General features: G+C 53.9%; 1 protein-coding gene across 3 annotated transcripts in view; it reads left to right on the top strand.

The window, feature by feature from the left end:
• Positions 1-19,681, top strand: part of KAZN (kazrin, periplakin interacting protein) — a 1,113,689-nt gene extending 1,094,008 nt beyond the window's left edge. For all 3 annotated transcript variants that reach the window (XM_073903322.1, XM_073903321.1, XM_073903323.1), the window contains 7 exons: positions 139-344; positions 862-980; positions 8,101-8,332; positions 10,056-10,157; positions 10,748-10,914; positions 14,354-14,468; positions 16,079-19,681. In XM_073903322.1, coding sequence (XP_073759423.1) covers positions 139-344; positions 862-980; positions 8,101-8,332; positions 10,056-10,157; positions 10,748-10,914; positions 14,354-14,468; positions 16,079-16,243 — 1,106 coding nt within the window. In that variant the 3' untranslated portion in view covers positions 16,244-19,681. The remainder of the gene's footprint in view (positions 1-138; positions 345-861; positions 981-8,100; positions 8,333-10,055; positions 10,158-10,747; positions 10,915-14,353; positions 14,469-16,078) is intronic.
• Positions 19,682-24,636: the final 4,955 nt, after the last annotated feature.

The following is a 24,636-nucleotide window of genomic DNA, read 5'->3' as shown; positions in this document are numbered from 1 at the left end:
GAAATGCACGAGGGGGAGACATCCCCGCCCTTCTCCTACCCTGGGAGTGCAGCCTGCCCAGTCCCTGGCTCCCCCCGCCCCGCCCCGCCCCGCGAACCCTCCCCATCTCCCCACCAAGTTTGTAATTGTGTGTTGCAGATTCCGACAGCCAGTGCAGCCCCACGCGGCAGAGCCTCAGCCTGTCGGAGGGCGAGGAGCAGATGGACCGGCTGCAGCAGGTGGAGCTGGTCAGGACCACCCCCATGTCCCACTGGAAGGCCGGCACCGTCCAGGCCTGGCTGGAGGTGGTCATGGCCATGCCCATGTACGTCAAGGCCTGTGCAGAGAACGTGAAGAGCGGGAAGGTAGGGCACCTCCAGGATCCCAGCGGGAATGCCCCCTCTCCCTCCTGTGAACTTTACTAACCCAGAGCTGGCCTGCTCCACCTCAGCCCCGCCCCCCCCAATCCCGGGGTGAGGAGGAGATGTATTCTAGGAGCCAGCTGTACTGGGTTCAGGCTCCAGTGTCCACAGTAAATCATCGTGTCTCCCCGACAAGGCACATAGCCCTCTGAACCTCAGCTTTTGCATCTTTAAATTGGGCCTAATCTGCCCGTACCTGACAGAAGGGGGGCAGGACTGGGCTAGAGGGCTCTACTGGCCAGGATGTGATTCCGCTCACCTCCTGGAGCAGAGCTGCTCTAAGTGCTCTGCCCGGACTGCAGAGAAGGATGGGCAGGGAGACGGGCAGGCGCTGGGGTCCAGCCTCGGGCTAGCAGACCACTGCGGGGCTCAGCCACAGCCAGCAGCAGGTCCTGGCAGCCTCGGGGGCCCACCCCACTCCCCCTTCTGGGCGCTCAGTCCTCACCTTCCTGCGGAGCAGGTGCTGCTGAGCCTGAGTGACGAGGACCTGGAGCTGGGTCTGGGTGTGTGCAGCTCCCTGCACCGACGCAAGCTCCGGCTGGCCATCGAGGACTACCGCGACGCCGAGGCGGGCAGGAGGTGGGTCGGCACACCCGGGCACCCCGCTCGGGCTGCGCCTCTGGGGAGAAGGGAGAAGAGCCCACCCCAAGACCTCCAGATCACACGGTGGGGGCGAACGGACACTGCAGGCTGAGCCAGGGATGGGGGATGGTGGGATGTGCCCAGGAATGCCACTGGCCAAGGGGGGCCAGGCGCATCCCAGTCCCACTCTGGGCCAGCCCTCCCCGTAGAAAGAGCGAGATACAGGGAATCAGTGAGGCCCCAGTGGCCCCATGGTCCCCGCAGCTGGGAGGTGGGGGGGCTCATGCACCCCCAGAACTTCTCTATCTCCGAGGGCCAGCCGAAGCAGGTCTGGGAATTCGGCCAAAATGTCTGCTCTGTCTACTTCCACCTCAACCCCAGCTCTCCCATCCCAGGGGGAGAAAGGATGGCGTAAGACAGGGAGAAGTAGAATGTGACAGAGCAGAAATGGACGTGAGGGGCTTTATTGCCATGTCTCCCCTCGAGGATTAGGGCCGGCTGGGAGGGGGCTGCGTTAGCAAGCACACCTGGGAATGGGCGGAGGCTCCTCCCTTCAGGTGTGTCCTGCTCTCATCGCACACACTTCCCCCACAAACCCCCACCTCTGTCCTACCTCCTGCCTCCCTTCTGACCTTTTGTGAGCCGGATTTGTTGGTGGGGGGAGCTCATTCACCAAGCAGCGCCAGGGAAACCGGAGCCCCCCCCCCCCCCCCGGCTTGGTCCTCAGCGTGCAGACGGGAAGAAAGAACGAGCGTAGTAAATCTGACACTTTCTGTTTCGCATAATTATCTCCTTCACTGGTTTCCCTATCATTTTCGTGCAGTTAATTAATCAAACCTGGTGGTGTGTGCTATTATTTGCAGAAGCCGCTTTATGGATTAAAAAATGAGGGGGCTAAGCCTGGGAACTCAGGTTCGTTTGGAAGCAGAAAACCCAGGGCTTCTGTGTCCTGGAGAGGGGCCCTTGGCGTGAATCCTGGGTGGCAGCAAAGACATGTGAGATCAGATCAGAAACTCGGGTAGCAACCCAAAGCAAGCAAAGCAAGAACGTGCCAGCCTTGTCAGCAAGTCAGGACCCTGAGGGACGGGGTTGGGGGTGAAGGAGTCGGGAGGACAGTGGTGGGGGAGGGGAGCGGTGGGCATGAGCTTGCTTTCTCAGAGGGCTTCCCCTCCTTAGGGTCCCACAGGCACCTCACACTCATCACCTACTCCTAACCAGTGCCTCCCCTCTCCTGAATCCTCTGCCACCCAAGCTGGAGACCCCTCCTGCCCCCTGGTCCCACTCCCAATGTGGTCAGCAAACGCTGACCATTGAACGGGGTGGGGCTGCCTGCTTCACCCCGCAAAAATGCAGGATCCCCGCCCAAGTTCGCCCAAAACATGACTGCCCCCGAGAACCTCTAGGAACCAAGATGCTGCAGCGCCTACAAGGGGATGTGAACGGATGTGAACGGAGTTTGAAAAATCCTGAGAGCTGAGGTCAGGACCGTCTCCATGGATCCTGGGTCTCGCACGTTAGACACCCCCAGGCTTCCTGCAGGAGGGAGGGTCGGATTCCCTGTGGAAATCTGGCTGTCTCTAACTTGCCATGGTCTTGCTCTCTCTGGCACTTGTAGCTTCTCCCGTTGTGAAGTGAAGGGGGTTAAATTAGAACAGCAGTTCTTGTAACTTTTGGAGACCACGGCCACTCTGAGAATCTGATAAACACTGTTGACACTTTCCCCAGAGGAGATATACAAAACATCACAACTTTGCATTCTGGGACCCTTTGACTCACTCTGGGAACTTTTAAGGGCCCATGAACTCTAGGGTAAGAACCCCAGTGAGGTCGTCTTCAAGAACACATCCTGTGTGGCTTTGGGAATGACATTGCCCTCTCTGGGCCTGGTTCCCCTTATCTCTAAAATACCGCAAAATCCACCAGCCCCATCACCAGTCGTTTTATGCACATGATTGATTTTATTTAACCGTCACAACATCAATGTGGGATAGACATTCTTACCCCCATTTTAAAGACGGAGAAAGTGAGGCCCAGAGAAATCATGGGTGCAAAGTCACGCTACAAAACACCTAACTTCAAAGTCAGTCCCCTTTCCGTTATCCTGCAACACCTCAACGTTAAAAACATCGACAACCCCTGCTACTTGTATTTACGGAACACGGAATGCACCCCCACACTCCGTGCTAAGGGTTTCATGTTCTCTTATCCCGTTCAGCCCTCACAGCTTCTGTGAGGCAAGCATGATCAGCCCCATTTTGCAGATGAGGATGCTGGGGTACAGAGACCCAAGGTCCCGGAGCTAGCTGTGACAGAGCCAGAATGGCCTCGTGTTCTCTGTGCTGAATCATGACCCAGATGATATCTAAATCCTGTGCCCAAACTCGGATTTCGGGGTCTAATCCAGCCCCAGTTTGGGACGGGGACAATGTCAACTTTTATAAAACATCTGAATTACTTTTAAAGTCATGCCGTCTTGTTCAACTTGGATGCTTACAATAGCTCAGACCAACAGCTGGGAAAGTGTTGCCAAGCCAAGGCCCCATGGGGACAACTTTAATGAAAAGAGAACCGTTTTGAAGGGCAGAAGCGCATTAATTGTCAGCATGCAGATGGATATTGCTGACTGTAAATGGCTTCCCTCAAGTAGGTTCGGCCGGTGCCCCTCCCCCACCCCATGCCACGTCTTATTGCACCATTGATTTGCCGAACTCCCTCAGAGAGGAGGGCTTCTGGTCCCCATCAGTGACAGCCCTAGCCCCAGGGCATCTGATTGAAGGGAGGGCCGGGAGCTCCCACACCTGCCTGGGGCTAGACAGCCTTGACCAGTGGCTGATGGCCCCGGGAAGGGTGACTCTGAAGTGAGGGCCTCAAGAGAGGCTGGGAGGGGGCCCACCTGGGACCTTTTCTTCTTAAAGGGAGTTTGTCTTGGGTCAGAAGTTTCCAATACAGGAGCTTCATCTTGGGCGGCCTCCTGGTGGACTGGAGTCAATGCCCCGCTAGCCCAGCCTTGATTTATCTTCAGTGCGTTTATAGAACAGAAGCTGGGGAGCCAGGTGGGGTCCTGCCCTCCAGGAGCTGGTGGTCTGGCCAGATGAGCAGCAGGGTTACAAGTGTAGGGATGGGGACTCCCGGGGGGGGTGGGCTCAGGGTGCAGAGAGGGGCTCTGACCCAGCACACGAGGGCCCTGGAAGGCTTTGGGGAGAGCGAAAGCCCAGCAGAGCCCAGTAGCAGTCAAGCAGGTGAGGAGGGAGGTGTGGGGTGGACCACGGCCGGGAGACGAGGAGGGCCTGGCCTTGGGGACAGACCCCAGCGGTCCTGGGTGGCTGAGGGGCAGGAGGAGACCGCATGAAGCTGGGAGCCCCCTCTTCCTTTCCTTGGCCCCTCTTCCGGAAAAGCATCTGCTGTGTGTTGAGCACGAGGCCGGCTCTTCAGCAAAGAACATAGTCTCTGGGCTCAGATCAATTCATTTTTGAAAGTTCCATGTGTGACTGACTAGTGCTTTGAAGGAAATACTTACAGGCAGAGCAGCAGGCTAGGGGGCAACTTTATTTATTTTTAAGATTTTATTTATTTATTTGACAGAGACACAGCGAGAGAGGGAACACAAGCAGGGGGAGTGGGAGAGGGAGAAGCAGGCTTCTCGCGGAGCAGGGAGCCCGATGCGGGGCTCGATCCCAGGACCCTGGGACCATGACCTGAGCCGAAGGCAGACGCTTAACCAATTGAGCCACCCAGGCATCCCTGTTTTCATACGTTTTTTATTTGTATGTATTATACGCTCCATAATACATTATTATATTTGTCTTTTAAACTGCCCATTATCTTTTAAGGAGATTAGCAGATGAGAAAAATATTTAGTCAGATAGTTACCATTTCTAATCATCTTTATTCTTTAAAAAAAAATTCTGATTGTGGTAAAGTATACATATTTATCATCTTAACTAGTTTTTTTGTTTGTTTTTGTTTTGAGAGAGAAAGGGTGGAGAAAGGGAAGGAGAGAGAGAGAATCTTAAGCAGGCTCCACGCCCAGTGTGGAGCCTGACACGGGGCTGGATCTCACAACCCTGAGATCATGACCTGAGCTAAAAGCTAGACTTGGACACTTAACCAACTGAGCCACCCAGGTGACCCCCCATCTTAACCGGTTTTAAGTGTACAATTCAATGGTATAAAGTAACATCCACATTGTTAATGTGGCCATCACCACCATCCACATCCAGGACTCTCTTCATCTTGTAAAACTGAAACCCTATGCTCACGATAACATAATAAAGACTAACTCCCTGTTCTCCCCTCCGTGCCCCCTCCCCAATAATGGCAACCACCCTCTACTTTCTGCCTTTATGGTTTTAACTACTCTCAGTACCTCATTTAAGTGGAATCACACAGTATTTGTCTTTTGGCGTCTGGCTTATGTCACTTAGCATCATGTCCTTAAGATTCATCCATGTTGTAGCATGTGTCAGAATGTCCTTCCTTTTTAAAGCTGGGGTGGGGCATCTTTTCATCTGTTTATTGGCCACCCATATGTCTTCTTTGGAGAAATGTCTATTCAAATCTGCCCATTTCTGAATCCAGTGGTTTTTTTATCGTGACTTCTGGAAGTTCTCCTCTTTATTCTTTCATGTGGGCCAAGTTTCCATATGGTCATTATTTTCTTGCTTCTTGAAAAAAGCCCTTCAACATTTCCTGCAGTTTATTCCTCTGATGATGAATTCTCTCAATTTTGTTTGTTGAAAAAAAGTCTTTCCTCCCTCGTTTTTAGAATAAACTTAAATTTTTTAGAGCAGTTTTAGTTTCACAGCAAAATTGAAAGGAGGGTATAGAGAGTTCCCACATCCCCCCTGCCCCCACTCCTGCACAGCCTCCCCATCATCCACATCTCCCACCGGATGGAGCATTTGTTACAGGTGAGGAACCCGCATCGATGCATCCCAATCACTCGAAGTCCATAGTTTATATGAGGGTTCACTCTTCGTGTTGTACATTCTGTGGGTTCGGACAAACATGTGATGACATGCATCCCTCATGACAGTATCATGCTGAATAATTTCACTGCCCTAAGAAATCCCCTATTCTCCGCCTGTTCATCCCTCCCTCTCCTTAACCCCTGGCAACTACTGATCTTTTGACTGTCTCCATAGCTTTGCCTTTTCCAGAATGTCATGTAACCGGAATCGTACAGTATTATGATTGGCTTCTTTCACTTAGTAAGGTGCATTTAAGTTTCTTCCACTGGAAGGTTTTAAGCAGAGGATGTACATGATCTGATTGAGGTTTTTAAAAGACCATCTGGCTACTGTGGGGAAAGTGGATGAGAAAGGGTGGGGCAGGCAGGGGGGTGCGTGGGGGAAGTAAGGAGGCAATTGCCGAAATCTATGCCGGAGGTGGTAGTAGCTTGAACCCAGAAAAGAAGAAAAAGGGACAGACACACGGACCAGAGTGACTGATAGACCTGGTGGGGGGGAGGGGAGACTGAGGGCAAATGAGGACCGGAGCCGGTGGATGGGGGGGGGTGGGGAAGAGCTGGGAGAGGGGACAGGGCATTTCATTTGGAGCCCATTAAATGTGAGATGCATGACTGGCAGGAGATGCCCAAGGGGGCAGTTAGTAAGCAGCTGGGTCTCAAAAGAGAGAAGGGAGAGATGAGAATTTGGGAGTCCTCATTTACGTTACATTTGTAATCCAGAGCCCTGGAAGTGGGTGCCACCAGGGAACAGAGAGCGTGGGGAAGAAGAAAGAAAAGAAGGGGCCGTGAGGGAACATGTGCCCATCATATGGCAGTATCCGTCCCGAGCACGGCGGTCAGTAGCTGTTCAGTGTATATTGGTGGAATGAAGGAAGGACAGCGAGGAGCCATATAGGGGCACCAGCAGGAGGGTGGTGCAGTCAGCCCTGGCCACTCTCCTGGAAGAGGGACTGGGGAGGGCTCACAGGCAGGGAGACCAGTCGGAGGGCAGAGTCCAGGGAGACACAGAGTCCAGGGAGACACAAAGTCCCGGAGTGAGCAGTGGAGAGTGGAAAGGAGGAAGGTGAGTCCGGTGGAGCTGAAAATCCCACCCAGGCCTCCAGCCTGAGTGGCTGGTGGGCAGCTCTTAGAGATGGGTGCACAGGGAAGGGGCTAGGAAGTAGGTGAAGGGTATACTATCTGGGGGCAAGGGAAGAATGCTGGTCCCGATCCCAGACCTGGGGAGGAGGGTGGTGTCACTCTGTAAGCCCATATTTCCCTATCACATCCTGATCCCTTTGTGGGGTCCCCCTACCTGGCAGCCCCACAGGTCATTTCTCAAGTCCCTCCACGGGTGGGCTACGCTGTTCTCATTCCTTCTGTGCGACTGCCACCGTGTGGCGATCAGGGGAATGACAGCCGAGGGGACCTCTTGCCAGGAGCATCCACCTCTTTATGCATTTGAGAAATATTCCTTGTGCACCTACTCTGTGTGCAGCACTGAGACAGGTGTGGGATACAGACAAATCTGAGATATAGCGGTGAGGAGAAAGGGCTTGGAATAGGCAAAACGGGGGTTTTAATTCTGATTCCGAGACATGCCACAGTGTGACTCTGGGCAAAGTCTGAGCTTCTTGGTTTGTAGAGCGAGGAGAAACGGCCCAGGCCACGGCATCGCGGGCTTCAGGGATTCTGTAGAGGAACATGCCCAGGGGACCACACCCAGGGGCAGGCTGAGGATGCTGAGGGCTCCCGGAGCTGCCGCCTCCCTCTGCACACGTCCCTGCGGTTCTGCTACCGTCTCTTTCCACTCCGTGTGTCTGAATGTGCTTTCTTCGCTTTTCCTGTTCCTTTTGTCTGCCTCTCTCTTAATCCCTCTCTGTTCTTTGGAGCTCACTCCCTGTTTCTCTGTCTGTCTCGGTCTTTCTCCTTCCACTCTGCATCCACCTCTCTCCCCATCTCTGCTTTGTCTCTCTTTTCCTCTCTGTCTCTCCACTGCATCCCTTTTCCCGTCCATCTCTGTGATGTCTTGGTCCCCCACCCTACTCCGCCCTGTTCTTTTCCCTCTGTCTTCATCTCTGCCCAACTCTGCCCCATTTCTACCCGTCTCTCTGTTTCTGCCACCTGTCCCCACCCATCCGTCTCTCTGGCCATGTCTGTCCTCACCAGCCTGTCCAAAGCCGCTGACCTGGACCATCACTGGGTGGCCAAGGCCTGGCTGAATGACATCGGGCTGTCCCAGTACTCTCAGGCCTTCCAAAACCACCTGGTTGACGGGCGAATGCTGCACTCCCTGATGAAGCGGGACCTGGAGAAGCACCTGAATGTGTCCAAGAAGTTCCACCAGGTCAGCATCCTGCTGGGGATCGAGCTGCTGTACCAAGTGAACTTCAGCAGGGAGGTGAGGACCAGGGCAGGAGATGGAGGCATCTTCCACAGCCCTTCTTTCCCCACTGGCACCCGTTGTCTGTCTTTCCAACTATCTGCCCATCCATGCATCTAACCACACACGCATCCATCCACCTGGCCATCCATCCACCTGGCCATCCACACACCCATCCACACACACATCCATCCACCTGGCCATCCATGCATCCACCCACACATGCATCCATCCCTCCCCCTGTCCCTCCCTTCTTCCAATAGCTGCTTACTGGGCATGGGTCAGGCCCTGTGTCCAATTCAGGGGAAGTGGGGAACCCTCATCTTCCAAGAGTTCACTGCTCATCAGGGAGAACCACAAAGAAGCTGGCGCCACCATACCACGGAAAGTTGGCCCAATGAGGAAGGTCCAGGATTTTATGAAAACCCAAAGGCGTAGCTTCCAGAGGGATCAGGGAGGGCTTCCCCGAGGTAGTGACAGCTGTACTGAGAACTGAGAGAGGAATTCCAGGCATCAGTCAGCAGGAGGTATGAGTGAAAAGCAACCTAACAGAGGGAACAGCACGAGCAAAGGCCCAGAGGACAGAATGTGTGGTCCTGGCATTGAATCTGAGGTAGGGGAGTGAAGGGGGAGGCAAGCTAGGTGACCAGGGACCGGGGGGGGGGAGAGTCAGAGTTTGGACTCTGAGTGCCCCCTGATTCTGAGCCCTGCCATGTCAGACAGCATGGGGGGCATCTGCTTCAGCTCCCCCAGGACCCGAAGATTCCCAAGGGCCCTACAGGGCGGCGGCAGTCCAGACGGCTTACTTTTCCTAGAGGGAAGTCAGAGCACAAGCCGCTCACAGTCAGGAGAGGCCCAGAGGAGGGAGCTGTCCAGTTCTTCAGCCCTTCTCACACACCCACTGCAGGACCCTGGGCACCGGAAACCCCAGTCTGGTGAACCCCAGAGACGTGCAGGAAGATCGTGACAGTGAAGTGTGAATGGGCATGGTCAGGGCATGTTGGAGGAACCCATAGGCCAGGGGGTCCCTGTGTCTACCACCAGCCCGGAGCCCTTTGTCTGGGAGCCAGTCCCCCCAAGGAAGGCTGGTGAAAAGGGAACAGGCTGATCCCTCTACAGGTTGCCACGAGTGATGTTTTTTTTGTTGGTTTTTTTTTTTTTTTTAAGATTTTATTTATGTATCTGACAGAGAGAGACAGAGCGAGAGAGGGAACACAAGCAGGGGGAGTGGGAGAGGGAGAAGCAGGCTCCCCGCGGAGCAGGAAGCCCGACGTGGGGCTCGATCCCAGGACCCTGGGATCATGACCTGAGCCGAAGGCAGATGCTCAACCGGCTGAGCCACCCAGGCGCCCCATCCATGAGTGATGTTTTGTAGGTGACACTCGTTGCCCTCAGGGCCTGGGTGGACCCACAGAAGACAGCCCCTCATGGAAGAGCCGCATTGTTGGGCCCCTACTCCATGTCAGGAAAGTGGGGGTCCGGGATATACAAACTAGGCAGCTGCTGGGGGTCTCACCCAGCCCTCCACCCCCAGAAGCAGGCTTCTCCCCATTTCCCAGAATGAAAGACCAAGCCCCAGATGGACAGGGCCAGAGAACCCGGGGCTCACCAGCCAGAACTCCTCCTTGTACCAGCATGCCGGGGTCCCCCCAACACCATGGATGCTCGCTCCTTGGGACCTCTGCGTGCTCCCCCACCCCCAGCTGACCCACTGTCCCCCCCCCCCCCGCCCCTCCACAAGGCCCTCCAGGAGCGCCGCGCCCGCTGCGAGACACAGAACATAGACCCCGTGGTCTGGACCAACCAGCGGGTGCTCAAATGGGTGCGGGACATTGACCTGAAGGTGAGGGGCTGGTGGGCGGGGGGTGGGCTGGGGGTGACTCACAGGCATCTGCAAATCCCATGCACGTTTGTGTGTCCATTTTGCAAGAGTCAGCGTCGTTGCCCAAGCTGGCGAGAAAGCCTGCCTCCTGTTTCTCAGGAAGACGGAGCACCCACCCCACCCTTACAACAGGACCCCCATTCATGATAACTTTCTCCTAGCAGGGGTGGAGAGGCTGGGCTGTCCTCTGAAGCAAGGCTGGGGTTGAATCCAGGCTCATCTCATTGGACAAGTTTTTATGGGCTGCCTGCCAAGATCTGGGAATACGTCAGTGACAAAATAGTCTTGGTCACTGTCCTCATGGCCCTAAAAGAGTGGGGGGATCCCCCTGAGGCTTACACTAACTGGTCTCCAGGGGAACAAGCCCTTGCTGTTGGGGGCGTGTCCCCACTTGGAGCTGAGGGCACCTCAAGCCAGCAGGGCAACTCCTCAGGACACCTCAGGACAACAGGGTGGCCCTTGCAGCCTAACAGGGCAGGACACCAGGGCAGACCTGTCAAGTAACAGGGCAGCCCCCACCACAGGCTAACCAGCCTGTGCCTTGCCTTCAGGAGTACGCGGACAACCTGACCAACAGTGGCATCCATGGTGCTGTGTTGGTGCTGGAACCCACGTTCAACGCCGAGGCCATGGCTACTGCCCTGGGCATCCCCAGCGGGAAGCACATTCTCCGGAGACACCTGGCAGAGGAGATGAGCGCCATCTTCCACCCAGCCAAGTGAGTGTGGGCTGCTGGCTGCAGCTCTGGGGCTTCAGAAGCGGGTGATCCTGACTTATCCCCCTGGCCCCCTCGCTTCCTGGATCCCACTTCTTCCCTACAACACAGTGGCCTCCTTTTATAGATCAGGAAACAGAGGCTCCAAGAAGCAAAGTGCTTTAGGCTGAAGGTCATAGTTGAAAAAGAGGTGGCCAGTCCAGGCAGGAAATGCTGTGGAGACAGAGGTTTGGAGGCAGGGATGAGCATACTAATGGTGCTTATGGTCCAGGTGAGCAGGCCATGTCAGCCTACCTACCCCAGGCTCCTCGTCTGAAAAGTAACCAGAGAAAAAGCACCTGGACAGACAAATTAGGCCCCCTCTCTGGGGATTCTCTCCTTAAATATTTGCAGTTAAGTTAAAGTCACCATTTATTAGACACTTGTTGTGGGCACTAATTTCATCCTCATGACAATACCAAGACATCGGTGTCATTATCCCTCCTTTATAGATGGAAATACTTGTTCGAAGGGGCCAAGGTACTTGCCTAAGGCCACACAGCTAGTAAGGAGCAGAGCCTAGATTTGTCCTTTGCTCTATTAATATGGCATATTACATTGATTTTTCATACGTTGGACCAACCTTGCATTCCTAGGATAAATCCCACTTTGTCCTTTTTATATGTTGCTGGACTAGGTTTGCTAGCATTTTGATGAAGATTTTTTGCATCTATATTTATAAAGGATGTTTGTAGGGGCTTTTTCTTGTGATATTTTTGTGCGGTTTTGGTATCAGAGTAATACTGGCCTCATAGGATGCGTTAGGAAGTATTCTCTCCTCTTCTGTGTTTTTGTTTTGTTTGTTTGGTTTTTTTTTTTGGAAGTTTGTGAAGGATTGGTGTTCATTATTCCTTAAACATTTGGTAGAATTTGGTAGAATTCACTGGTGAAACCACATGATCCTGGGCTTTTCTTTGTGGAAAGGTTTGGTTTTTTGTTTTGCGGGGGGGGGGGCGGTGGTTTTTTTCCTACTTCAATTTTATTTGTTATAGATCTATTCAGATTTTCTATTTCTTCTTGAATCAGTTTGAATAGTTTATATCTTTCTAGATATTTGTCTGTTTCATCTTGGTTAACTAAGTTGTTGGCATACCGTTAGTTGATTTTATAATCATTTCTCTATAATCTCACCTCTTTCTGTAGAGTTGGTAGTACTGTCTCCTCTCTCATTCCTGGTTTCAATAATTTGAGTCACTCTGTAATTCTTTATCAGTCTAGCTAAAGCTTTGTCCATTTTGTTGACAGAGCTCAGATTTGAATCTGAGGCTCTCTGAGTCCCCCAAACCACAGGAAGCCTCAGAAAGCATCTGGGCCACACCCCATGTTATACAGAAACTGAGGCTTGGGGGGTGGGGATTGTACATCTGTGGCAACAATCCAGAAGTCTTGAACTGCCTTTCCCCATTGGCAGGCTAATACCCAAGTGATTCTCAAAGTGAGGTCCACAGAGCCCTGCAGCAAAATCATTGGTGCTCTTGTAACACGCAGATCCCCTGGCCCAAATTCAGATCCACAGGACCAGTATTTACTGGGAGAGCCCAGGAATCTACATTTTTGGCATTTTGAGGTAGTTCTATGGAGACCAGAGTTTGACAAGCATACTGTTTCTTGAGCCATGACTCAACCGGTGCAGGAAAGAGGCTTTTCTCCTAAGAATTATCCACCTTCCCTGACCTCCCTTCTGGAGCCATGTGACCTGTAATGGCCTTAACATATTCTGAGCCCTAGGTAGGCAGCACTAGCTAAACATTAGCAGGCATTCATGTATCTGATTAAACCCTTGACCACCCCAGAGGTCACAGGTGCATTAAGGACTCTCTAGGATTCATGGGTGAGTACTGGGGATGTTTCTCGAAACTTCTTATGCAAAATAATGCATAAAGCAATTGGGAGAGGAACCCAGGCATGGTGAGGCGCCCAACGACGCAACTATTACCAATTATGTTTCCAAACCCACTACCAGCACCTCTGTGGCTGCCTCTCTTTCTTCCTCCACAGGGAGATGGCTGGAATGTGGGTTCAAATCCTGACTGTGCTGCTTTCCACCATATTAGGCACAAGCAGGTGATTTCAGCCCTCTCAACCTCAGTTTCTCATCTGTAATATGGGAATATGAGTCCTCCCTCCCCGGCAGCTTTGTTAACGAGATTCGGGGAGGCAAACTGTATGCAGTGCACCGGACACAGACCCCCCCGCCAACAACTGATAGTTCATGCCCCCCAACATCACACGAGCCCTGGAGTATCTCCATGACGCGCTTTCTTCTGGATTGGTTACATGGGGCCCCTCTTCCTGTCAATGTGCTCCATCTTTCTCCTTAGCATTTCAGTGGGGAAGAGCAATTCCTCTATGAACTCCGAAAGACTTTACTGTCAAGCACACGGAGTAAGAGGCCTTGTCATGTCTCCCACCTCGGTGGCTGGCAGGCTTCCCAAGCTGCAGAGTCAGGGGAGGGGATTCTCCCGGGGTGGGGGGCACGCTGAGATTTTCAGGCACCCATGACAAGGTGATGTGTTATGACATTCTGTCCACCCAACCCCTAGCAGTCTTTGAAATGTGAGCATAGAGACCAGGCACTGGGGCGGTTCAGGGGTGGTCCCATGTAAAAAGGAGCCACAGCAGGGCCTTTGGGGGCTCAATTCTGGCTCCTCCATCATTATCATCTCTGTGATTTTAGGCAAGAAATTTGCCCCCTCTGAGCCTCAGTTCCCTCAACTTGAAATGGGGATAATCACTCCTTCTCAGGGTTTCTGGAAGGGTTCAAGGACCTCAACTCCGTCCTTACAGCAAGAAAGCAGGCTATGACGACGTGTAAACTGATGGGCGTGCCTGGGTTCCAATAAAACTTTATTTGCTAAATCAGTCGGCTGGCCGGCTCCAGCCTGCAGGCTGCAATTTGCCAAATCCTAGTCTAAGAGAAGCCTTTGATGCTTTAACACAAGGAAGGGAGTAATGGGGTCACTTCAGGCAATAAGTCAATGGTGGGGGTGGGGGACACAGATTTAAATGCAGAGTGAGGGAAATTTTCCTGATGCTTCTCAAGTCATGCCAGTGAGCTCAAATGCGGGGATTCTCCCATCCAGTCTTCCTTTCCTGGTAAGGTTTGCATCACGATGGAGGGGGAAGAGCATGACCTTGGAGTCTCACAGACTTGGATTCAGATCTTGGCTCTGCTGCTTGCAGCTGGGTAATCCTGGGCAAATCGCTTAACCTCTCTGAGCTGCCCCCCCTTTGCCCCAGCTGTCATGCAGGGATGTTGGGAGGATTGCTCTCATAAAGTGCTTAGCACGGGGGCGTTACACAGGAGGTCCACAGTAAATCACAGCAGTTTTGTGGTTGTCACCCGTGTGAGTGTGCACGTCTCTGGGGGGCAGTGGCTGACTCAGTATGGATCTCTCTCCAGCTCCTCAGGCATCCGGGAGGCTGAGCGTTTCGGAACACCCCCAGGGAGGGCCTCCAGCATCACCCGGGCGGGGAAGGAGGACAACAGCGGTGGTATCAAGTACAAGGCTGGCCGGGTAAGTCACTGGGTGCCTTCACCTGTGAGTCCTGCAGCCCAGGGAAGGTCTTGTTGTCATCTGGGCCCAGGGTGGCCCCTCCCAGCTCCTCTCCTGGCCTGTGGAGGAGGACCGATGGGCCAGGTCACAGATGCAGCCAGGAGGGAGGAAGCAGCCTCCGGTTGACCTGCACGATGCTTAAGCCCCCACCCCCACCCCCACCCCCCAGTCTTAGAGTAGCATCTCAAAGTGCAGGTCTCACCTGCCCACATCAGAATCACCTGGCCAGTTGCTTAACAGGCAGATTCTGGGACCTACCTGGGTCTCGAAGCCGAGGGCCTCAGGGGTGAGGGGGAACCCTACATGCAAGCCAGCGTGCCTAGGCTCTGAGGACCACTGACTTAGCTTTTGAACTTTGGTGACCTAACCAAGAGCAGCAGATTAGCCTCCGGTCTATGAAAGTGCATGCAGTTTGCTTCTGTTCACACAGACTCAGACTGACCCAGATTCCTAAATGGAAGTGTGCAGGCACAGAGGGGAGAAGTGGATAATCCAAAAATTCTTCCGTTCATTCAGCAAACATGCTTTGGATACTGATTGGGTTTGAGGCACCATCCTGAGCATGAATGGGAATAAGCATGAATAAATTCCCACCCTTACTCTGACGGTGCACTCAGTCTAGAACATGCGGTCTCGAATGGGGTGAAAATTGGTTCTTGGGGGAGGGGCAAACTTGTCACTCTCTCTCTCTGTGAAGAACAGGTATACATATGGGACATGAACAGAAGCACGGTGTATCTGTGGTGTGAAAATTTCATGGTGGGGGTTTCATTAGGGGGAAATATCTTAAAAGGCTCCTTTTTAAGGTGGCAACATTGAACAAAAGGTTGAGGAACACTTGTCTGGAAACAAAAGCAATCAAAGAAATAAAGCAGTACAAAGCGCCATCGGGATTATTCTCATGGAGAGATGTTCAAAATAAGAGATAAATCCTTACTGAGAGCCTAGTGCATATGACCACAAGAGCTGCCCTATGCAAGCACCTCACTGTGTGCTTTACAGATCTGATTGCTACTCTTTACAACTCCTCTGGGAGAAAGGAATTGCTGTTCTCACTTGGAACCTGAGAAAATGGAGTCTCAGAGAGGGCAGGTGACTGGTCCAGGGTCACACAGCTGGGAAGTGGCAGAGCCCGGATCCAAACCCTGGTTTGCGAGTCTCCACGACACCTGCTCTTTCTGCCACACCAGGAGGTGCTAGAATATTTCTTCCTGACCTGGGAACACAGTCAGACTTCACGCCCGTGCTCAAACATCCTCAACTCTCCTCCCGCTAAGGAGGGAGATGTGAGACTTTTGAGGACCATCAGAAAGACTATGTTTTTCCTCCCCCTTAGCAACCAACCAGTTCCTTCAGTTGGGAACACGAAGCTCTCTGCTAAGGTTAGCTCACAAAATCCCCTCAGTGCTCTGGGCAGCAGAGTATGATTACTAATAGGGGCACAGAGAGGTTAGACAAGACGCTTAAGGTCACACAGCAATTAGAACGGGGGACCCCACATTCCCCAGATCCCAAACACTCAATTCCTCTTCTCTTCTCCCTACCCTTCCATCTCATTTCTCTCTTCTCAGCTGCCCCTGGGGAAGATAGGAAGGGGCTTCAGCAGCAAAGACCCCGATTTTCATGACGACTATGGCTCCCTTCAAAATGAAGACTGTGGAGACGATGATCCCCAGGGCAGGCCAGAGCAGTGCCGTCCAGAAGGCTACAATGGTCTCGAGGTCACCAATGTGTAAGGAGTGGACGCCCCACCAGACCCAGCACGGACACACCCGCCGAGGATGAGTAGCCAGATGCTACCAGCACTGTACATAGAGGCCCCGCGGGCCGAGGATGCTCCCCTGCCCCCGGGCAAAACCCCAGCAGACTACTGCAGTTTCAGATGGGGGCTCCAGGGAACAAGGAGGCACGAGCCTGCCTGACTCGAGCTGGTTGTGCACCTTCCTGCTCAGTGGAAGGACCTGTCAGCCCAGCCTCTCTGTCACCTGGGCTCCCCCTCAGAGTGACTGTCAGCCACTGAGCAGTCCAGGCGGTCCCTGGAGCCTTGAACTGAGCTGCCAAGGTGGGAGGAGGCCGGCGGTTCCCCCAAACACCGTCCCAGAAGGAGCAGGCGGGACTCCAACCAGACCACATGGTGCTGGGAGCCAGCAAAGCCTGAGGCTGACCAGTGGGCCCTTCTGGCCAGCCCGGTGGAGCTCTTGGCTCCGGCACCCAAGCTCCCCATGACTGAGAACTCCGGTTCTGACTTGGGTCACTGAATCTCTCTTGGGAGAATGCACATGGGACGGTCATTCCCTGCTACCCTAAAAGCTGTGTGTCGCATGGGGCTGGACATTTAGAAAAGCTATTTGCCTTCTCCTCCCATGAGCGGCTGCACTGGGCCGAGGCAGGTGGATGATCCAGGCAGGGGCGGGGCTTAGCAGTGACATTTCCAGGAAACGCAGATTTCCTGTCATCAGGATAAAGGATATCCTGACGATAGGAGCGGGGATGATGGACTTAGGTCAGCGACAACCAAGAGTGACAGTGGGTTTGGGATTGGAAGCAGGGAAATACTTGTCATTGTTGACCCAACAGACGTTTGTTGTGATGTCTCGGTCACCTGAAACAGGTGTCGATGTGCCCTCACTGCGGTGAATCTTGCAGAGCAAAGCCATCAAGGTGGTGGAGAGAACCCCCAGCCCTTTTCCTGACTCTGCCACTGTTCTGCTGTGTGGTTTCTTCCCAGCGGCCTCACCCCTCTGTGCCTCAACGTCTTCATCTACAAAACTCCTGGTTCCCTCCCAGGGACGCTGTGAGAATTAACACTTGCTAACGTCTATAACACACTTTGTAACCTCTCAGGAGACAGGTGGGAAGGTATGGGGACAGAAGGAAGCATCCGATTTCCCATTTACAACACAGAACTGACATCGAAATAGTCCTCTGCAGCTGTGTTCTGGTTGGGGCCACGTGCAGAAGAAGGACAAGGAGTGCCTAATGTTCAGACTCTCTCGAGCCCCCAGTAAGGCTTGACCAAAGAGAGAGAGAGAAAAGTCCACGTGCACCGTCCTGGAAAATTGTTCCAGTTGATGTGTTCAGGATTGAGTCTGTTGACCCCGGTGCTGAGTGATGATTTGGGCGGGATGAAATGCATTGGGGTTCTACGGACACTTGGGTTATCAGAGAGAATCTTTTGCTGGGACCACAACATTGAAGCCATTCGCCCAAGAGTCAGTGAGAGGTCTGAATTTCCAAGACTTGAACAGGTTTAAGTGTCAGCCTCCGAGAACCGTCAAAGCACATGTTCTTCAACCCAATGAACCGTTTCCCCTCATAGGAAAAGCCTAAACCGAGGCCTGATGAACTTGAGAAGGATTCCTCCCCGACGCTGAAGACCATGGTTTTCTTTCTGACCTTAGGATAAGCACAGATTTTCTTGCCCCTGGAAACCAAGCGCCTGGATGGTGGACAGGTGGATGGCCCCCCTTTCGTCTGACTATTTAGCCTCCTAGGGTCACATCTCCAATTCCAGGGCCTGAGGGAGAAGCTCTGGTATCTAACATGACTTTGCTGAGGTTCCAAACCCCAGGATCTTAATGACATGCAGCCACACATGGGGCCTGAAGATGCAGAGCCCACAGCCTGGAGGAGGGCTCCCCTCTAACCTGATGCCACAGGTCCCTCCCAAGCCAGCATCCAGGCTGGGTGACCTGGGACCCCAGGATCTGCCTCTTGGGAAGCAGCAAACCAGGCGGGAAATTATTCCCACAGGGTGAGGAAGGATGGCCCGGGGGGGGGGGCCACATGCAGCTCTGATTATTTAAAGCCAACATTTGTCAGAAATGAAGCTGGCACTTCCCCCCCTCATTCATTCCCACTGGGGATAAGATGGGCAAGTGGACAATTTGGAGGGTTACTGACAGGGATGGCATTGCCCCCCAAATTCGCAGCATTAGGCCAGCAGGCCTGGGGCAATGTGGACAATGTCGAAAGCACCTTTCAGTCCAAATGATACCCTAAGGCACATTCTCTCCCACCCGATGCTCCTACCCTTGGCAGCCCCCTGAGTGTTTGGAACTGGCTTTTCAACATGAGGATAGGTTGGTTGATAAATTAACAACCTCCACATAAGAGTCAGATCAGGTGAGCTTTGTCTGCTGAAAAAGATCCCAGATGTCAGCCCTGCTTCAAGGGTGGGCAAGAAGAGCAGGGGTGCAGAGGGACTTAGCGGAGAGATTCTGGTAGCGAGCTGACCAAGGCTGGCGGAGTGGCAGCCTACAGAACAGTGACCTGCCATGTCCTGTCCAAAGGGCCCGAGTTGTGGTCTTGGGCCTTAAAGGGTGATAGGACTTCCAGACCTGGGAAAGCATGAACGTGCTTCCTTGGAGAGGTGTCCTCTGCGCCCGTGGGTGCTAGCCCCTTAAGACGAGGTAGTTGGTGCCAGAGGTTGGAGAGAACCCCAGTAGGCAGAGACACCCCGTATTTCTCCAAGAAGCTGGGGGCCAGAGCCCTCAGAAGGCACCTGCCCAGCAGACTCTCGGCTTTCTGACCCCAGACCCCTCTGAAAGGCCCCTTTGTCATTAGCGGCGGCGCAAAACTTCTCTCCTAGAAACCTGTCTGTCTGTCACCAGGGCCCCAGGCTATAGGAGGCAGGAAGAAGCCACATGAAAACCCGGAGCAGATGCGGGAGAAGGGAAGGGGCCTCCGCACAACCCAGCCGGCACGGCAGGGGGGCGGGGGGGGGCCTCAGAACAGTGACCCCACATCTTGAGGTCATCGAGCAGGGCTGCATGTGGCAGAACGGGAAGATCTGGCAGGACGAGACTTCGGTGTCCGCTGTGGGGGCACCTGGAGCCCTCTGTTCCTCCAAGCCTAGCCCGCCCCACTTCCCGTCAAAACCCGTCCGTGCGGGCACCATCTCCTCCAGGCTCTGGCGGGCTCCCGGCAGTGGCCCGGCGAGGAACAGAAAGCCTGGGGACACAGCAACTTCCGAAGCCAGCATGATTACCAACAGCTGGCTGGCAAGAAGAATCTCCCAACACAGAGACAGCTTGTGGTTACAAAGGGAACAAGGTTATCCAGGAGCAGAGGTGATGTCCCTGGCCTTTCGGTTGCTAGTCACAGCCCCGTGTCTTCCCTGGAGTAAATTTTAACACTGTAACAATAAATACTACTGCACAGCGCTCTACTGATCAGGTAGCCTGTTCCTCTTATTTAATCTTGCCAACAGCCGCTTTGAGAGAGATTACTGACCCATTTCCTAGATGGGGAAACTGAGGTTGGGGAGGTGGAGGAGCTTACTCAGCTCCATATAGCTAAGAATTCCCAAGGCAGGGACTCAGACTCAGTCATCTGCCTCCCAACCCCAGGCTCATCCGACCCCGCTGTGAGCTTCCTAACCCCCTGCCATGTCGGTGATCCCACCCCCACCCCCACCTCCCAGTGTAGGATCTACCTCACCAGGTGGCATCACTCAAAGTGGAGCTCAGATGCGCCCTGTCCTGCTGGAAAAGTCTGGGGCCTGCCCTCCCGATCCGGGGACCCCGATGCTGGGAGGGAAGCATCTGACAAGTGACCCCTCCCTTAGCATCAGTTGCTTGCCCGTGTCACTCCTCTCGGGGTACTCATTTTCAGACGGCCAGAACAGATCTCCAGTGATTGTGTCAGGCTGCCGTGATGAAACATCACGGACTGGGGGCTTACACAGCAGACAGTTGTTTTTCCCAGTTCTGAAGGCTGCGCGTCCGAGATCCAGGTACCAGCTGATGCCGTTCTTGGTGAGGGCTCTTCCTGGTTCGCAGAAGCTCACCCGTGGCTGGGGAATTGATTGCAGACAGTGGTAATATGGCGGGGGGGGGGGGGCCCCCAGGGGACTTTTGAACTGAGACCTAAGTTCTGAGGAGCCAGCCCTGCCAAGACCCTGGGGGAAGAACATTCCAGGCCATCAGAACTAAGCTAGATGCTGAGGATATAGTGGGGAATGAAGTCCTGCCCAGCCTCTGCCCTTGCAGACCCTCCAGTCCGGGGGGAGGGAGGGAAGAGACACAAACCAACTACTTGAGCAAGGTGAGAGTGTAACCATGACTAGTCTTGAGAGCAGAGGTAGCTCGTAGTTGGGAGGGCTTATCACATGGGCATTTAATGTAGTCAAGAGGAGGTGAGGCCTGGAAAGAGGGGAGTTCAGCAGGTGAAGAGGAAAGGGGAAAGGATTCTAGATAGCCAGGACACCACGTGCAAAGCTCCTGTGGTAGGAGGGCCAAGAGTAAATTAGGCTGAAAAAGGGCCCACATGGCTGGGAGAAAGAAGTGAAGGGCTCATCTCCTGAGAGTGCTGGAGGGACCCGCTGGGCTCCTGCCCATCTGTGTCACCCTGATTGCAAGCAGTGCTGCCTAACTGGACATGAAGTCTCCACCTTTTGCAGATGGGTCCCTCTTTCCGTTTGCTCTAGCTTGTGGCTAAATTGGGCTCCTCGGGTCACAGAATGACACAATGGGCCCACGAGGTGGCACCAGGGCCTGTCAGGGCAGAGCTGACTTGAGGCCAACAGAGGTGTCAGGTGCCTCTTTCATGACCCCAAGTAGAAATCTGAATGTCTGTTTGAAGCCGTGCTGGCCAAAAGAGGACCTGGTAGTTCTAGCAGAGTCTCGGGGTGGAATCTCGTTGGCTCAGTGGGATGGGGTCTCCAGCCTACCAGGGGTGGGGGCAGCCCACCGGGTCCGATGTCCCGAGGGATGAGTGTCCGTGGCTCTTAGGGGACTCTGGCAGGGGGGTGCTTTAATGTGGCCCAAAGGCTTCCTCCTTCCCTGATAGAGGTCTCCTCTCCCTCGCAGTGGGGCAAGAACGGATCCCAGGGGAGAGGACCCCCTGATATTCACAGAGGGAAAGAAACTTGAGTCCCAGTACCCAGCAGCTCACAGAAGCACCAGTGACAGAGTCAAGGATTCAAGGTCGGACCCAGAGGTCAGACCTAATAACAGACAGCCTTGACCAGACACGAGCCCTGTCCTTTGCCGCAGGGTTTCTCAACCTCGGCACCATTGACGTTCGGGACATACTTTGTCAGGGGGCCTGCCCTGTGCATTGCAAGATGTTCAGCAGCATCCCTGGTCCCTACTCAGTAGATGCTGGTATCACCCCCACCATCCAGTCATGACAACTCCCACACTTTTCCCGACATCACCAAATGTCCCCTGGGGAGACAGAATCACACCCCCCCCCCCCCCCCCCCCCCGTTGAGAATCACAACTGGATGTGTTTTTGCCCTTGAATCCCCCCCAGCAACCCCTTCAAGTAGGCATGGCTTTTCTCATCTGACAGATGGGGAAACTGAGGCATGGGGCGGTTACATAGATTCCCAGGGTCCTGGACAAGTGAGTGGGAGCGGGGAGCAGACTGGCTCTTGGCAGAGTCTGGGCTCAAAACCAAGGGCCTGAGGCTGGCCAGCCACACCCAGCTGTTTTTTTTGTTTTTTTGCTTTTTTGTTTTTAAAGATTTATTTGACAGAGAGAGACCCAGAGAGAGAGGGAACATAAGCAGGAGGAGTGGGAAAGGGAGAAGCAGGCTTCCAGCGGAGCAGGGAGCCCGACACAGGGCTCGATCCCAGGACTCCGGGATCCTGACCTGAGCTGAAGGCAGACGCTTAACGGACTGAGCCACCCAGGCGCCCCCACACCCAGCTGTTTACAATAAAAAATTCCTAACGCCAAATGTTCCCAGGGCAGAAAAGCCTTCGTCTATACTAAGTACGACATTATTGGAAGCTGGATCCGCTCCCTCTGCCTGGCAGAAAATTGCTCTGTAAATTACAGCGTTGAAGGCAGCCCCTCGAGCTCCTGACTTAAAACAAGGTAATAATTTAGGGACTAGAACAGTCTGGTTGAGTGAGTTCCTATAATAGCTAATCTCACACCACACCCCCATCATGCCCATTTTATTAAAACACAAACAAAAAAAAAAAATAGGAAACAAGCATAGGTTTGGGACAGTCGCACAAGAGCTCATAGAAAATTCGTGACGGCAGCTGAGGTGCAGCCCGCCTTCCTCTTCCAACCCCGCTGGGAGTCGCAGAACGGGCCCGGGACTCTGTCCCTGCAGGCTTGGCCACAGACCCAGGCTGTGTGGTCTGAGGCCAATTCCTTTCCAGGTCTGGGCCTCCCTATCTCTACTGAGCATGCTTTCCCCTCCTCAGGCAGCCTTGGAGGATTGCTCCACCTTCTTGGGGGTGGGGCTGCTGGGGGGGGACTCCCCTTGCCCTGCCCGCCTCCACCACCTCCATCCCCACCCCCACTCCCACTCCTGCCTTCAGGGAGGTCACAGGATCCTGGCTGGACCTATTCCAGCCCTGCAGGCCCCAAGGCCGTGCAAATGGCCCCAGGAGTAGGCGCTGAGATCTGAGAGGGGAAAACCAGAATGCTTTGACCCAGCTGGTTCCAAACAGGGACTGCAAGCTTAGCTCTCACTTCCCTTTTGGATCGTGAGCCGTAAGATGTGCCCCAGAATTACAGGCTGCCGTGTCCCTGCCCCAAGAGATCGGGACCAACCCAGGGCCAGAGTACAAGACGGTTGAAGGCAGCAAGGGAGGATCATATATTCTCTGGATCAACCTGTCGCTGCCAGATCCACCCCTGCTTCCTAAGACCCTAACCCCCCGCCCCACTCAGCCCTCTTTGCTTCCCTGTGTCAGTTTGCTAGCGCAGCCGTAGCAAAGTGGCTTAAATATTGAAATTTAATGTCTCACAGATCTAGAGGCTAGAAATCCAAGATCAAGGAGCCAGCAGGGTTGGTTTCTTCTGAGGCCCCTTTCCGTGGCGTGTAGACGGCTGTCTTCCCCCGGGGCCCTCACACGGTCTTCCCTCGGCCCCTGTGTCCCCTCTTCCTCTTCTTATAAAGACACCAGTCATACTGGATTAGGACCCACCCTAATGGCTTCATTTCAACTTAATCACCTCTTTAAAGATTCTGTGTCCAAGCACAGTCCATTCTGAGGGTGAGGCTTGCAACATGTACATTTTGGGGGGACACAGTTCAGCCCATAACACTCTCCCCCATGCGCCCCCCCCCGGCCTCCTTAAGTCAACATGAATTGGGTTTCAGTCTCCTGACCGTTGAGCCTCCGTTAAGCTACACGCTATCCACCGGGCTTGACCCCAAAGTGCCCCGTCCCTTCTCCTAATCTCTATATATGCCACCTACACGTGCACACACACACACGTGTGCGTGCACACGCATGTACACATACACACGTGCGTGCACAGCCTCCCCACACACGTCAAACACTCTATCTGCACTACACAGAACAACATGGAAGGAGGAAATGATTTTTAAATCTTTTTTTTTTTTTTAACTGACCTAATCTTCCTAGCTAGAGCTGCGCCCTCCCTGGAGACTGTGACATTGCGTTTGTGGGGACGACGCTGCCCTATGTCTCCTCACTACCACACCACCGTCTGGACACCCCAAGGGATGTCACCCCTCTTTTGGTTTCCTGATGGCGTTTCAATGCCCCTCTGTTCCACGGCCAGGCAGGACCACTCCGGCTCTAGCTCACCATAGCGGTCCGTCTGGAGCCAAGAGGATGGAGCCAACGTCATCCCGACAACACTGAGCCCAGAGCACCCAGAGCACCCAGAGCAGCGCTCTGTGGGGGGCCCCACGGAGGCAGCCGGCACACAGCACCGTCCGTGGGAGAGCCGGGGACCAGTCTCTGGCCTCAAGTGATGGACAATAAGAAACACATAACATGGAAGCTGGTGTGAGGGGAAAAAGAAACACACAAGGCAAGGGGAGAAGACAGCCGGAGATGCTTGGAGGTGGGCAAGGTGCCAAAAAGGCGGTTCTTTTGCTCCTTCCCTCTCTGGAACCACCCGTGGCTCTGGTTTCGTGGCCTCTAAACTCCGTGAACTCCAGCGTCAGAGTCATCGGCAGCCTTGGACTGGCTTGTTAAAGATGCCAACCCCTCTTACAGAGTCACCCAGAGTGTGGGGGGTGTGGGGTGCAGTCTGCATTCATGGGAAAAAGCAACCTGCAGCATCACCAAGATCGATCTTCAGACCCATGCAGAATGTTCCTCTGAGGCTGGATTCCCCAAGACCACCCTGACTATTTCTGCCAAATCCACAGACCTGCCCCATAAATACAGACCTGGTGT

This window comes from Callorhinus ursinus, unplaced genomic scaffold (genome assembly GCF_003265705.2).
Source record: "Callorhinus ursinus isolate GAN/ISIS: 27379988/994484 unplaced genomic scaffold, GSC_fseal_2.0 scaffold18, whole genome shotgun sequence".
Lineage (NCBI taxonomy): Eukaryota > Metazoa > Chordata > Mammalia > Carnivora > Otariidae > Callorhinus > Callorhinus ursinus.
This window is presented reverse-complemented; position numbering and strand designations above follow the sequence as displayed.